This window comes from Manacus vitellinus, unplaced genomic scaffold (genome assembly GCF_001715985.3).
Source record: "Manacus vitellinus isolate BGI_N305 unplaced genomic scaffold, ASM171598v3 scaffold_27_pilon, whole genome shotgun sequence".
Classification (NCBI taxonomy): Eukaryota; Metazoa; Chordata; class Aves; order Passeriformes; family Pipridae; genus Manacus; species Manacus vitellinus.
This window is the reverse complement of record NW_021940039.1, coordinates 2,417,017-2,432,913: the sequence shown is the minus strand read 5'-3', so window position 1 is coordinate 2,432,913 and position 15,897 is coordinate 2,417,017. Positions and strand designations below refer to the sequence as shown.

Sequence of the window (15,897 nt, the reverse complement as noted above, 5' to 3'; positions counted from 1 at the left end):
AATGTATAAATGTCTCCCTCCGCCAGAACTTTTTGGCAGGGTCGTTTTCCAGCCCTGAAATCCCTACAAAACCCACGCAGATCCCGATCGCTGCGCGGGCTCGGCTGCCCTTGAAGGGTTAATTATATTATGCCTTTTTTTTTTTTTTTCCTTTTTGAAAAAGCAGGGAGAATAAGCTGCAGCCAAAAGTAAAAAGTCATTAATTTTAAGGCAGAGATGTAAGCAAAGTTTCCTTCCCCTCTGCAGGTTGGTCAGGGTAGGCTATGCAGTAATTGAAAAGTAAAGGCAATTGAATTACAGGCTCCTGTCCAAACCGAGTGCGATTTCTTCTTCTTCTTCTTCTCTCTTCTTTTTTTTTTTTTTTTTTTTTTTACAACCTCCATTGCATCAGAACTAGGCAGTATTCCTGATGTTCTCATGTGTGTTAATGCTGACTCACAGACTAACTTGCACAAGAAAAAAAAACACACAGGCAGCTCCACCATACTAGGTAATGAGCTCTAGCAAGAAGCAGCGTCTGATGTTTTGTAAGCTTTTCTTAATTGACCTTTTAAGATATTTACTTTTATTTTAAAGCTTTCTGTTCCGTAGTGGCACGGTGGTAGGACTGAGTCATGCATGTTATATATTGCCTGCTCTGCTGTTGTGTACTAGGAGTGAGGAGAATAGGATTCAGCATGGCACTTGTCTTTTTGATGTGTTACGGATGGGAATTAGTGCTTGTGCTGGGATGCTGGAGGCAGGGTGATGGGGTGCTGTTTGCTTTCTGCTGGCTGTAACTTACTCGGGGTCTTGAGTTTTTATTAGGTGGCAAAATATTCCATCCTGCTGGATAACTGTATTTTTTATCCAGGTCTCTCCCTTCTCCTTGCAGCAATCGGGGGGGGGGGGGGGGAAACAACATTAAAATGTTGCATTTTCTATTTTTTGCTTCTCCTTGGTTTGAGAGGCTCTTAAAATCAGTGATAGGGAAGGGGAGAAGAAAAAAAAAAACAACAACAACTAATGAAATAATAATGGCAGTAACACGCTTCACCCGGGCTCAATGACGGCACTTTTTGGAGGCTGCCGGGTGGGTGACCTCGAGGAGCCAGAGATGTGCCCGGGCTGCTGGTGACTCACCTTGCAGCAGGACAGAGCCCAGGAATGGGGCTGTGCCAGGGCTGTGCCAGGGGCCTGGGGGAGAGAGCCCATGGGGCTGTGCTGGGTCCCCACGGAGAGACCCGTCGGGGCTGTGCCAGGGTCTCCAGGGAGATGATCTGGGGGCTATCCCAGGGTCTCTGGGAAGAGACCCCATGATTGTGCTGGGGTTCCTGGGGCTGTGCTGGGGTCCCCAGGAAGAGGTGCTGGGAATGTGCTGGGTCCTCAAGGAGAGACCCCTCAGGGCTGTGCTGGGCTCCCCAGGGAGAGATGCTTGGGGTTATGCTGGGGTGCTCAAGGAGAGACCCCTCAGGGCTTGGGGTTATGCCAGTGGTCTCCATGGAGAGACCCCAGGGCTGTGCCAGGGTCTCTGGGAAGAGGTACCAGGGCTGTGCCAGGGTCCCCACGGAGAGACCCCTCACAGCTGTGCTGGGGTCCCCAAGGAGAGACCCCTTGGGACTGTGCCAGGGTCCCCAGGGAGAGATGCTGGGGGCTATCCCGGGGTCTCTGGGAAGAGACCCGAGGGCTGTACTGGGGTTCCTGGGGCTGTGCTGGGGTCCCCATGGAGAGATGCTTGGGACTGTGCCAGGGTCCCTGGGGAGAGACCCCAAGGCTGTGTTGAGGTCTGCAAGGAGGGACCCCAAGGCTGTGCTGGGGTCCCTGGGAAGATCCTCCAGGGTTGTGCTGGGGTCCCCAAGGAGAGACCCCAGGGCTGTGCTGGGGTCCCTGAGCAAAGCTCCAGAGGCTGTGCGGGGGTCCCCAAGCCGAGCACCCATCACCCCACCCCAGGCTGCCCTGGCAGTGGGGCCACACTCACCTCCTGAGCTGCATCACCAAGCATTAATTCAGCTCACTTTTCCATCTTCTCCCCCCCATTCCCTGCCCGAACCTGCAGGTCTGTACTTTCTGTGCGAACTTCCAGGATTCTGGAAGCCCCGTGCTGCATGTCTGCTGCGTGTGGGCTGCTGCTGTGCTACTGAGGAATATTTTGCAAATTCACCTCGGGCTCTTAATAAGGCAGAAATAATCTTCTTTCACCCATTGCCACTGGCTGCTACACTAAAAATAGGGGCCGTCCGCGCCGCTTGCCACTTGCAGCATTTCAAAAATAAATACTTTGGAGCTGCAGCTCCCGGTGCTGCAGGAGAGGAGCCTCGCTAGGACTGGCATTTGATTACTGAACTTAACCTTGTTTTCCTCTGCACAGGCATCCACAGCGTTCCACGGCCGAGCCCCAATCCCTCTCCCTTCCCCTCCGGGATTTTCTCCCCCTTTCAGGGGGGGATGCTCAGTTTTGGGGTGCAATGACTTTTTGGCTTCTTGTCTCCCTGCGGTGCAGGGGGGGGAGGAGGGGGATGCACAGCCTGGACCTGAAGTGCATTTTATTTGACTTAATTTAACTCTTTATTTTATTTAACTCTTTATTTTATTTAACTCTTTATTTTATTTAACTCTTTATTTTATTTAACTCTTTATTTTATTTAACTCTTTATTTCATTTGAGGCATTACAGCAGCTCTGGGCTCAGGGGATGGTACTTGGCTGCTGAGTTTGCAGGGAGCTGTTGCGTATTTTCCCTTGGGTTTGTGTAAAAGTGCATTTCCTTTGCATTAAAAGGAGGGGGGAATCAACCCCAAAACCGTGTGCTGAGGGCAGGGCAGGTGGCACCCTGTGCCTGGGGGTACTGGGTGGCTTTGGTGGATGACAACCCCTGCCAGCCTCAAATCCAAGGGTGGGATTTTTCCCCCCTCTCTCCTCATTTACAGAAGAAAGAGAAGTTTCCTTTGACCCTTTGGGGCCTTCAAGGGCAGGACTTTTCAGCTCTTTTCTTTTGAGGGGCTTGGGCTGGGGGGGTGAAAGCCTTTGGCTGCTTTGTCTCCCACCCCCAGAGGGTCCCTGTCCCTTTGTCCTTGCCCCAGCTGCTGCCCAGAGCACCTTCCTGCGGGAACTGCAGGACTTTGGGGATATTTGGGGGTTTTTTGGGGGGGTGATTCACCACTGAGGCTCTTTGCATGTTGTTTGGCTAAGAAAAAAAGACAATTTAAATACATTATCTAATTATTTCTGATTACTCCTGGGGGAGCTCTGATGGCAGCATCTTATTCCAGGTCGATGCTTTTTTCCTTTGTTGCTGTCGCCTCTTCCCAACCTTTCAGACCTCGGAGCAGGGATTTAGTTTGGAAAAGAGCAAACCTGCTTTTTTTTTTCCCCAAAGCAGATGAGGGCAGAGGCTGAGAATTCCCAAACTCTCCTGGAAGTTGTCTCAAATAACGGCTGCATTTTTTATGAACATCTTGTGACAAAAGCTATGACTTTACAAAAATCAGGCAGAGATGTACAAATTGTCCTGCTGTATCCAAGTGCTGGAAAACGAGGCTGCCATCAGAAAACAAAATGATGTTTTGCCTGAGTGGTCACATATGTCAGATAATCAAAAGTAGGAGGTGCTTGGCTGGTTTTAATCCACTTTGGTCCAAGTTTTCCCGTTTGGAGGTGTCCAGTTGATGGTCTGTCACCTGTAGGACACGGCAACCCAAAGAGGACTGGATTTTTTTGGGTGGGGAGGGTGCTGGGGGCTCCTCCTGCACCGTGGGGCACAGCTCAGCTTGGGAGATGAGGTTGGAAAAATACAGTTTACATCTGGAATTGCAGAGGTCATTTTTCCTGCAGCGCAGCTCTTCCAATGTCAGATGGGCTGAAGCCATTTCAAACCCTTCAGAAGTCACTTGCTGCTCTATTTAAAAGAAAAATAATCGTATTTAGTAGAGGATCTTTTTAAGATAGACATTATCAAGTGTTGCTGCATTTGCCATCCAGTCACAGTAGCATTTTGTTGCTGTTGTTTTTAGGGAATGTGAGTTTTGGTCGTGAGCAGGCTCTCCTTGGCTTTCAAGACTTCTTTTATTTCTTGGATTCTTGGGGGATTTGAGGTTGTTGGTGTTTTTGGGTTGGGGTTTTTTTGGATTTTTTTTTAATACAGTCTGGTCATAAAAAGACGGGGGGGCAGAGAGAGGAGGAAGAAAAAAATTCCAGCAGTCCTGGCTGGCAGTTTATTGGAGTGGTTTGGGCTTTTGCAGCTTGCTGGTACAGCTTGGCTTGTGTTCCTCAATGCTCTTTCTAGACCAAAGATGGTTACTTTTCTCACCATTTCCCTGAGAGCCATATTTTGGGAGGGACCAGTTGTGTGGAGCATCTTGGGAGGTTGTACATGAGATCTGCCAAGGATTTGGGAGGCTGGGGCACTCTGGTGCTTCTCTCTGACTTAAACATACCCTAAACCAGCTCAATTTTGGTGTTTTTAGGGAGACATGGGTTGCTCCTGGCGTGCCTGGCTTGTTTATAGAGCAAATTCAAAGCAATATTAATAATTAATATCTATTTTAAGTTGGCTTGTTCTGTGCTACTGAGCTGTCCTTGGCTGGTCCCTCACATCCTGCCCTGCTGGGTCCAAGGAGGTCCCATCCAGGGCCTTCCTGGTCTCTCCTCCAGCTCTTAGGGAGCCCTTTCTGGGAGAAAAAGAGGAGATCCTTCTCCATCCATGGTCTGCCATCACCATGGGTGAGGCTTCCTTCAGGTGCCTGAGCAATGAAGTTTATTCTGTGAAGCACATTTTTCTCAGTAATTCTCCCAGATCCAGAGTGGATCTGCATTTGCCAGGGCAGACTCCATCCCTTCTCCAGCAGAGATGGGTGGTGGGATGGTTGGAAGAGGTTTTGGGGGCTCTCAGGCTTGGCTGTCGAGGGGTCATCCCTGACCTCCTCACAGGGTGTCACCTTTGCCTCCTCATCAACACCAGGCAGAGATCCCAGTCACCTGCCCTGGGGTCCCTGAGCATTCCCAGTGCCTGGAGATCCTGCTCTGGGAGCAGGGTGGCTCTGGAGGCTGCAGGTCCCGTGGGATGCAGAGCAGCTGTGCTGCTGGTGTGGCTGGAAGTGCAGGGGAAGGCAACCCAGCCCCAGTTTTGCTGCTCTGGAGTTGAACTTCGTGCACCAAACATCTCTTTGGATGTGGGAGTGGAGATCTGAGCAGCATCAGGAAGGAGAGGGTCACACCAGAGCATCCCTGTGCTCCCTGCAGTTGCCCTCCACTAAGGATGGGTTCACCTCCCAGCTCCGAAATGTTAAGTGTGTGTGACCATCCAAGCAGAGCAATTGAACCAAACTGGAGAGCAGGGGCAGAACTAAAAACACCCTGGGCAAGGCAGAAGTGAGCAAAGGGAGGCCCCACCCTCTTTCCCAGAAAAAAGCACCAAACATGCTCAATAAATGCGAAGGTAATTTAAAATCTGAATCCAGGAGACAATGTGACTGGGATTTCATTACTTAAGCAAATGGATTTGCTTTTAGTGGATTCAGCCACAGACTGAAAGAAGCTTTCCCCAAGGGGTAAACATTTTTCCTGCATTTGAAAGGCTTTCTTGTATTGGGGAGGGGCTGGGGGGGGCAGGAGGCAGGACTGTGGCTGCCCAAGGAGCACCTTTATTTTGGGCAGATTTGGGCATTCCCAAAGCTCTGCTTTTGGGTGGGTGGTTTTGGGGAGCTCTTGGGGTGGGATGCTGGGGCAGGTGGGATGCTGGGGCAGATGGGAGGATGCTGGGGAGGATGCAGGGGTTGCTGGGGGGGATTTAGGGGATGCTGGGCGGGATGCAGGGGGTGTTGGGGGGGATGCAGGAGAATGCAGGGGACATGCTAAGGATGCTGGAGGGATGCAGGAGGATGCTGAGGAGATGCAGGGGTGATGCAGGAGGATGCTGGGGGGATGCAGGATGATACTGGGGAGATGCTGAGGGCATGCAGGAGGATGCTGGGGAGATGCAGGACGATACTGGGGGGATGTAAGAGTGATGCAGGAGGATGCTGAGGATACAGGCGATGCAGGAGGATGCTGAAGGGTACAAGGGATGCTGGGGGGATGCTGGGGATACAGGAGAAAGCTGGGGGGATGCAGGGGATGCTCCCCACCCCTGCTCAGTGCCTTCCTCCGGCCGCAGGAGTTAACCAGCAGCAGTGCCAGCTCTGCAGACTGTTTGGAATAGTTTAAATGCTTTGACACTCTGGATGTACTAGATGGCAGGGGAGGCAGTTTACAGCGTAATTCATATGCAAAACTGCACTATAAATTTAAAACCTGTCTCAGTTGCCGTGGCACCACTAAGCATTTCATCAGCATACAGTACAGTATTTCTGCCATCTTTGTTTGCATTGCAGTGACTCATCAAAAGTCTGTCTTGTACCAACACTGAGAGCATTCCTCTGGCACTGATATTTCTCTGTTTTTAAAGCTTCGGTTTGAAACTGGCATTTACTTCAGGTCCCTAATCAAAGGGCTCTATTCATTGCAGAGAGCAGCCTGAATGTTAATCTGCATCCGGCCTATTCATTTAGATGCTGTGCGCTGCCGGGGAGATTTGACTTGGTAAAAGCTTCAGCTCCAGCAGATACAAACCCAGGGCTTGATACTCTATTTCCCCCCCCTGCCCTGAGCCCTCGGCGGCAGCGATCGGGGGACCCGGAGCCCCTCGGCGAGCGGGACGCCTGCTCAAGGTTAACGTTCCGCTCCCAGGCCGAGCGAAGGCACGGGCCCAAACTTCCTCGGCTTGGAAGAAATTTTTCGTTTTTCTTTTGTTTTTTTTTTATTTTAAACCATGGCAGATACAATTAAGATTGGCTCCGAGTTGGTGTTTCCTTCTTCCTGTTACCGCCGTGGCTTGGCAGATAGGGACTTTTTTTTGTTTTTTTATTTGTTTTTCCTCATTCTTTTTTTTTTTTTTCCTCCCCAGCAATGGGAACAGAGCGGCTCTTTGTGGGTTATTATTTTCTTTGCAGAGATTTTTTTCTTTTTTTAATCTTTCGCAGATAAACTTCTATTCCCCCCCCCTCTTTTTTTTTTTTTTTTTTTTTAAAATACGTTCTTCCGAAGCTTTCGGTACTAGTTAAAACCGGAAAAGTTTTGCCTTTCAGTAGTGTTTGAAAGGAAGGAATTATTAAAACCCACTGGACTCCCTTCGGGGAAGGGAAAGCAAAGGGGAGGGGGGGGGTTGGGCCTTCGGTGTCGGGTGGAATCCCGCAAGTGGAGTTGCTGCCCGCTGAAGTTTTCGGAGCGTCGGGCGCGGTGGCATTACCGCCTCGCGGTTTGCACAGGGGTCCACTCCGCAACGCCCCAGGCAGCCTCCTTTCGGGTGGTGGAAGGCAGAATCTGCCCGCGGCAAACGGACGGCTGGCCGGAGGACGGGCGCGCCGGGAGAGCGGAGGCTCGGAGGCGGATGCGGAAGCCTCCAGCCGGCGGGGTTTTGGCTCGGAGGGTCCCTCAACGCCGGTTACCCGGGGGGGCTGGGGGGCACCGGGGGGCTCTGACCGCAGGAGGGGCTGGGCTGGGGCTCCCCCTGCCCCGCTTTGGGTTTAGGGGGGGTGAAAATTAGAAGACAACGTGGTAGGCGGCTCGCTGCAGCACTTGGTTTGTTTTATTGGGGCTCAAATATCTGGCTTAATTTGGAGCTAAGCCTCGTTTTGTTGGAGGATAAATCTGTTGAGAAGGGGTTTAACTGTTGAAATGCTCCCTCTTTCCGGTGCAAATGGGAAGATTGCTTTTCAAAGTGCTTTTTCCTGGGAGCTGTCGCTCCGGCAGAATCCTGCATTTATTTCGGGCAGAATGGCACATTGTTTTATAAATATCTTTTCTGTAGTTTCAACAGAGCTGCTGGTTGTTGTGTTTCTTATATAATGCTACCGGAGATCTGTCTGACTGTCTTTCGTTTGCTTTACTGTTCTCTCCCATTATCGTTCAGATTTTCCTGCGTAAAGTAAAAGCCCCGGGGGAATAAATCAGTGGTGCTTATTTAAACAGACTGCAACTTGAAGGAAATACTTGCATTTTTGGGGGAATATCCTTGGAATAGCGTTCCCAGCGTGGGTTGAAGACATTGATAAGTAATTTTTATGAGCGATTGCTTTTTCCACGTCGGCTCTCAGAGCTCATTTTGAGCCTTTGATGTCGGGTGAGGTGGGTTCCTCTGCTTCGCCTGCTCTGGTGAACTGTCTAAAAACGCTCTTCCTCTCTCCCTGCCTTCTCCCTCTTTCAGATGTGCCCTACTTTGGATATTCCTGCATTGAATGTCTGAGGAGCTCCAGCCGATCCTGAGCCATGTCGCAGATGTTGCACATAGAGATTCCCAACTTCGGGAACACCGTTCTGGGCTGCCTGAACGAGCAGCGGCTGCTGGGGCTGTACTGCGATGTCTCCATCGTGGTGAAGGGCCAGGCCTTCAAGGCTCACCGGGCGGTGCTGGCCGCCAGCAGCCTCTACTTCCGAGACTTGTTCAGTGGGAACAGCAAAAACGCCTTTGAGCTGCCGGGTACCGTCCCCCCCGCCTGCTTCCAGCAGATCCTCTCCTTCTGCTACACCGGGAAGCTGACCATGGCCGCGAGCGAGCAGCTGGTGGTGATGTACACGGCGGGCTTCCTGCAGATCCAGCACATCGTGGAGAAAGGCACGGACTTGATGTTCAAGGTCAGCTCGCCCCACTGTGACTCTCAGACCACCATGATCGAAGACCCCAGCTCGGAGCCGCAGAGCCCCTGCAACCAGCTGCAGTCGGCCTCGGCGCCCTACGTCATGTCCCCCTCCATGCCCATCCCGCTCCTCACGCGCGTCAAACACGAGAACATGGAGCTGCAGGCGGCCGCCCTGCCCGGCGGGCCTGGGAAAAGGCCCCTGGAAGCCGGCGCCCGGGCGGGCCGCAGGCGGCGGCGCCAACGCGGGGCCCCTGAAGCTCTCCCGCGTGTCCTACTACGGGATGCCCAACCTGGCCACCCTCATCCCCAACGTGCAGCAGGTGCAGTACTCGCAGGGGGAGCGGACGAGCCCCGGCGCCAGCAGCATCCCCACCACCGACAGCCCCACCTCCTACCACAACGAGGAGGACGAGGAGGACGACGAGGCCTACGACACCATGGTGGAGGAGCAGTACGGGCAGATGTACATCAAGTCCTCGGGAGGCTACTCTGGTAATGGGCGTCTCTGTCCTTGGGTTTTCTGCTCCCCTGCAGGGGTTGCTTGGGCCTTGTCTGGCTGCCACGGGTCAGTTTGGGTTGTTCATCGGGCTTTGGTCTTTGAGGGCTTCGTTTGTTGGTTTTTGTGGCGCGGTGCAGGAGGCGATGCATGTGGTGGGCTTGGTGCTGTGTCCGGGTGTGGCATGGGCAGGTCCTGCCATGCCATCGCTCCTGGGTTGTGTCCCCAGCTGGGAGGCCCTTTAAATGAGTGGCTGCATCGTCCACCACAGTCACATCATCCACCATGGTCACATCATCCACCACGGTCACATCATCCACCACGGTCACATCATCCACCACGGTCAGCTCAGCCCTTCGCTTTTTGGCTGAGGCTGCCAACAAGGGGCCTGGTGGTTGCATGAGCCCTGTGCTGGTGACACCCGTCCCAAGGTGAGGATTGAGTTCTCCTGCCATGGGTCATCTGAGAGGGGTGGTCATCCATGGGAAAGGAAGCATCAGTCCTTGGTGGCCCAGTGAAGGCTGGGTGGTTATTTTGGGAATTAGTCTTCAGCGAGGTGCCAGGCACGGTCCCCCTGTCCTGGTGTTTTACAATAAGATTTTTTTTAAAGTGGTGAATGTATAAGGAAGAAAAACATCAACTAAATCATTTTAATAGGGGTTAATTAGGAATATCTTCACAAAGAAGAAAAGGAGGACTTTTCTCCCCACTGCCTGAAGTGCCCCCTTCTCCTTAGCCAGCCTTGCCCCAACACATCGCTGTTGGAAAGGGAAAAGCAGTTTTTTGAGGGAGCTTAATTTTTTTTATTTCAGCATTAGAAACAGAACTAAGTAAAATTCCTCTCTTGCCCTTCCAAGATCCATAAGGGATGGTAGTGTGAATCCCTGGGTGGGCCTGAGGCAGAGGAGGTGGCTTCATTTTGGTGTTGCTCATCCTGGAGCTGCTGCTCAGCCCTGAAGTGGACACAAGGGCATGAGAGGCCCCTTCCCTCTCACTTCCTTGGACACACACCCCCTTTCTCAGGCACCTTGGAGGGTTCAGACCCTCTTGAGGATCAGGGGTGGGTACAGAGCCAGGGGCTCAGGACCAGAGGAGGAGATGCCCGCTGGGCTCTGGCGTGTCTGCATCCCACGTGGAAGCAACTCACAGCATCCCGCCTGGACGAGGCTGGCAGCATCCCACATGGAAGCTCAGCCTCGCAGTGGCCTCCCTGTCAGAGCTGCAGGTGTTTGTGGCAGCAGCTTTGATCCAGGGGTGCTCCCTGGGGAGGGACATCTTCCCGCCGGCTCCGGCCGCACGCGGCATCCGCTCACCTGGAGCCGCCTTCCCTGCTCTGGATCCTGGAATTGCTGGGCTGATGTTGCAAATGTTTAGCTCTGGTTTGTTGCTGAGCTGGTGTTGATCAGCTTTCCTCAAAGTGGTTTGATTTTAGTCTTAACCAAGGAACAAGATTTGACATAGGACAATTTCTGTTACCCCAAGCCAGGCTTCCCTAGTACTGGGAACAGGCTCAGCCTGACACCCTGTGCCATCCCATCCCATCCTATCCCATCCCAAGGAGCAGGAGCTCAGCATCCCCTTGGCATGTCCCTCTGCCAGACAGTGAGCAGATAAGCAATATTTTCCAAGCTTTTTTTCCCAAGCCGTGTGAAAAAGAGGGAAAGCCGTGCGGGTAGCAGGGTTACTATTTCAATATTAGAAATGTTTGCTGAGAAAAGTGGACCAGCAACTGTGAAAAATGAACCTCAAAAGCCTGAGTGCCCTCCCAGCTGTGCTTCAGGTCCCAGTAGTTGGGATGGGACGGGAGAGGAGCAGGATCAGGGATGGGGACAAGGTCAGGGTCTCCTCCACAGCTGCTGTTAGAGGCGGATTTAACAGAAATTGGGCTGTTTCTGCACACACTTGTTTTGATTTTATATTGCTTTGCTCTTCCCTGCTGTAGAGCCTGTGGTGAGTAATGTGGGTTTGCCTTCAGTGCTGGGCTCACACATTATTCCTCGGAGCAGTGGGATTATGCCCTTGGACACGGTGTTTTCCATCCCTGCCACGGGGCCAGTTCATGCAGAAACAGAACAAAATCAACTCAGAAGGCGAGGGCAGGACCAGCAGCTCTGAGGGTGTCCCTAATCCTTGCGGGGCAGGAGTCATCCCGGTTGGAAAAGTGAAAATCCGAGCAGCTTTCTCGGGTGTCACTGGAGATGCTGCAGCTCGTGCTGGAGCTGGGCATCCCACAGCCAAGTTTTCCTGCCTGTTTTCTGTAGGGAGAAGACTCAAACCACGTCATGATGCCGAGGCAGGGATGAGACAGGTTGTAAAGCCTCAATATCCCACATTTCTGCTCAAATTCCTCTTCCTCACCAGCACATTTCAGGGGAGTTTCCTGTTTTAAATAAGCCAGCTGTAGTATTCAGGCTTCCTGGAAAAGAGGGCACACAAGAAAGAGATTACAAAAAAATAAAACCTAAGCTATTCCATTATGGTTTGGACTTGCACAGCTAACTGTGTTTTAATTACTCGGGATAAACTGTACCCTCAAAAGGTGTGGAATAATAAACCCGTGAGATGGAAGAGAGAAGGCAGCTAATCCTGCTCCTGGCATGTCGATCCCGACAGCCTCACAAAGGCCTGGGGGAGGGGGGAGCCCTGTAAAATAGGGATTGCCAAGGTTTCCAAGAGCCCTGTTTGTGAAAACAAAAACAAAGCCAAAGAGGAGCAGAGCAGATGAAGCCCTGAATTTCAGAGAGGGTTGGTTGCAGTGGTTTTTTTCCTCCTTTTTCTCTGCTTTTTCATTCTCCAGCTGAAGTGTTGACTGAGCTCATGCTGGTGAGTGTGTGGTAGGACACTGGTGGCTGGTGCTCTTCGCTTGCCTTGAACATCACCCACACCCATGCTGGGGTCATCAATCCTCTTCTTGCCCCAAGACTAGGGGGGTTTTATTTATTTTTCTTCACCTCTTTTTGTACTCAGAACCATTCTGAGTCTCCAAAGCTGGATCAGAGGCACATCTCCAAATCATAGAATCATTTAGGTTGGGAAAATTCTCCAGATCATCACGTCCAACCTTTGACCAAACACCTTCTTGTCAGCTAGACCAGGGCACTGAGTGTCACGTGCAGTTGTTTCTTGAACACTTTCACTGTGGTGACTCCACCACATCCTTGGGCAGCCTGTTTCAATGCTTGACCACTCTTTCCATGAAGAAATTATTGCTAATGTCCATCCTGAACCTCCCCTGCTGCAACCTGAGGCCATTTCCTCTTGTCCTCGCTTGTTATGTGGGAGAAGAGGCCGATCCCGCTTTGCTCCAACCTCCCTCCAGGTAGTTGGGGTCAGAGAAACAAGGAGCAGATCATCACCTTGGCCAAGGGTTTGGTGGTAGAAGAGGGAGTGAGGAGTTGAGTGATGTCCCTCCTGCAGTGGTGGCTCTGGTGTGAGGGACCAGCACAAGTGTTGGACCTGCAAAAGGAGCAGCAGATGAACGAAAGGACAAGCCCAGGGTTAAACACAGGCCGATGGGAGGGTCAGGCTTAGGTGTTGGTAGACAGGGTGGCAGCTTGCAGAGGGATGTGGGAGAAGGTGGCTCAGCTCCCACTGTCCTCTGGCCACACTCAGTGGCCCTGGTGGTGTCACCATCGTGGTGGCAGGACGGGAGCACTGCGGTAAAATGGCTCCTCGTTCCATAAGTAGGTCTGGCTGTGGAGAACATGTGGGCCTTGAGGACACGAGCGAGACTTAATGAGGTTTCCAGCATCTGATCTGAGGAATGCACAACTCCAGAAAATATTAAACAAAAGCAAAGTATTTTTATCCCTGTTAATTACAGCGTCGTGGGCCTGAGCTGAAGTGGGTTTGAGCAGGACTTGCAGATGCTCGGCGTTTTTCTGCACTGAGCCACGTTGTTGTCAGTCAGCTCCAAGCTCAGCAGATGCAGTTAATTTAATTTTGACAGGCACAAGTGAAGTTGTGTGAGGGTCCGTCCTCCTCCCCTGCTCCTGCTGCACCGGTTTGCAGGGGAGAGGAAAAATCTTTATGCAGCAAATGGCTGGAATGTAAAGGCTGGACTTGAAAGTTATGAAATCCTGAACTGACAAGAGCACACTTCATTAAAAATTCATCTAAAATAGCCATTATAGAATAGTTGTGGTAATTAGCTGAGAGAATAGTTTTCTCTCCTGGCCTCTGATTCCTGACAGTAAGGAAAGAGGGCAGGGAACAGCCCAGAATCCAAAATGATGCAGCCCGTGCAGATCCCGACCCAAGCCTGGGCACGAGGCGCTGCAGCGACGTAAATCACGGCTGTGCTGCTGGATAATTGCAGCCTGATGGAGGAGCTGGTTCCAACTGCAGGAATGTGACCTGATCCTACAAGGTCCCACTTGTCCCTGCCCACCCTGCAGTGACCAGTCTGACCCTGGGGAGGGGATGCTCGGCAGCAAAGAGCTCGTGGTTATTTAGGAAATAAAGCGGTCAAGGGATGCCTTGGTTATCCACCAGCTCACTTTGGAATTTTGCTGCACGATTCAAACATCCCAACTGCTGGAAGCTACTCTGTGTGGCTTTAGTTGACGAGGTGCTGATTGGACTGGATAATTTTGGAGGTCTTTTCCAACGTGACTCTGTGGTTCTCTGTGCCGACGGGAGCCGGGCAGTGCCGGCATCTCCCACCCCGACTCCAGGGCTGGTGGTGCTGAGCGGGAGGAAGGCTCAGGAGAAAGGCTGAGCCCCACACTGGGGGCTCACAGCCTCTGGCCTTTTTTGGCATTAAACTTCCAGTCCCATTTTCCTCCCTGTAAAACACAGATGTTTAATTTTAGGCTGGCAGATGTTTCACTCCTGGCTGAGATCTGAGGCGAAAGCAAGATAGGGGTATTTATAAACCAGTAATATTTTTCCTATACTAATTCCAGATTACCTCCCTGTATAAATAGGTCACAAATCAAATCTCTGCATTCCAGTAGGTTGTTGTAAATGTGCTGTTTGGACAATGTAAACTCTCCCCGTTGGGACTCTGTGATGGATCTGTCCCGTGGTGTCTGTGTGTGTCCTCTGGTACAGGTTTACATATGCAGCAGATGCTGGTGATGCCATGGCAGGGATGCTATTTTTGGGGTAGTCAGCCAGTGGAAAATAGGCTGATGGGATAGAAATGTTGGTGAAATGGTGCTGTTTGAAAAGAGGCTTCTTGCCATGTAGGGAACAGGGGAGAATCATCCAAGTGTTGCATCCGTAGTGACTGGTGGTGCAGCAGGTGGAGGTGGTTTCTCAGACCTTTTCTTCAGGGCTTGAGACTTGTGGTTTCATATTGGGACTGTCTAAACATTAACTTTTGGGTGAGGCTCCATCACTGCTCTTTCTGTATCTCCAAATTCCATTCCTAAGTGATAAATTGTTGTTTTGTGCCCATGGGAATGTCTTGAAGTTTATGTGCAGTTTGGGGAACCCAAACTGGTGGGAATTGGGGGTTCATGAGTAATTTCGAAGCCCTGGTGTTTGGACTGTCAGGAACTAAGGGCATAAGTGAGTGCTGGTGCCAGGTGTGTGTCCAACCATTCCCAGTGATGCCAGACCCCTGAGCAGCTTGTTGCCCATCACTGGGGAGGGTCAGTGTGGGCTCAGCATCTCTGGTCCCAAACACCTCAGGTGGGATGTGCAACCATCCTGGTGTCCCCAAACCCTCATGGGCTCAGCACAAAGGTGGTGTGAGGGACTGCTGAACAGGACAATGTGTTCTAGGGACAGGGTGGACATGTGCCCCAGTGTCATGCAGAGCCTGGAGCTGTGGAGCATGGACCACTGAGTTAGCTTGAGGCTGTTTTTTCAGCCAAAAAAACCCAGAAAAATGGATATTTCCCATTCTGGACCACCTGTTGCAGCTGCAGCATCCATATAAGTTTGGGATGAAAGGATATATCCAAATAAATAAAATATTCCAGTGTTTGGCTGGCAGCTCCCGTGGCTTCCTCCGTAATGATTTCCTGCCCCTCTCTGCTGGCTGGGAGCTCCTTTCTTGGTCAGGAACAAAACTGTATCAAACAATACTTCCCATTGTTTGTCCTTTCATTCAAAGGGAAGGAGCCGCTGCCCTCTGAAGATACAGATTAATTAGAAGCAAATACTATCCTGTTCTCCGGAGCATAAAGGCCAAACAGACTGGCTTTCTTTGGAAACAGGGACCAGAGTGGCTCTTGTGTCCTGCTCCTTTACATAACTGATTGCTATCTGCTCCATGGAGGTGGCACTGAAAGCCCAAAATCTCTGACAGTTTTTGTTTGGTGTCGTTGAATTCGTGCTAAAGCCTGAATGGAAACAAAGCCCCCAAAGTGATTCAGGGCCGTGTTTAATAAGAGATTTATAGACAGCGAGTCAGCAGGGCAGATGTAACCAAAATCCAGGGGCGGGTTGAGTTACAGTTGGTCTTTTTAGCTGCATTTTGGGTTGTTTTAAGAAGTATTTGATTTCACAGGAAGAAACAGAAACTTCTCCGTGGCTCCTTGTGTAGGAAGTGAAATATTATCAAAAGCCAAGCTCTTCCAGGCAGGATTGTCTTCCTGAAAAGCTACTTTTCTTTCAGGCAGCGGGTTTGACACCAAATCCAGGTTTTTCCAGGAAGGTAGAATGAATATAGTGTTTGTCCTGATCTTTCTCTTCCCTGCCTTATTATTGCTACTCTCTTTGACCCCAAAATTTGGGATTTTATTGGATGTTTGCCTGTGGAGGGTGGCAGAGCAGTTAGATTTGTCCTTGTCCACTG

At 51.2% G+C, this 15,897-nt stretch overlaps 1 protein-coding gene across 1 annotated transcript in view; it reads left to right on the top strand.

The window, feature by feature from the left end:
* The window catches only part of NACC2 (NACC family member 2), a 28,870-nt gene that overhangs the window by 2,232 nt on the left and 10,741 nt on the right, over positions 1 to 15,897 (top strand). The window contains 2 exon segments of the mRNA XM_018074371.2: positions 8,218 to 8,872; positions 8,874 to 9,142. Coding sequence (XP_017929860.2) covers positions 8,280 to 8,872; positions 8,874 to 9,142 — 862 coding nt within the window. The 5' untranslated portion in view covers positions 8,218 to 8,279.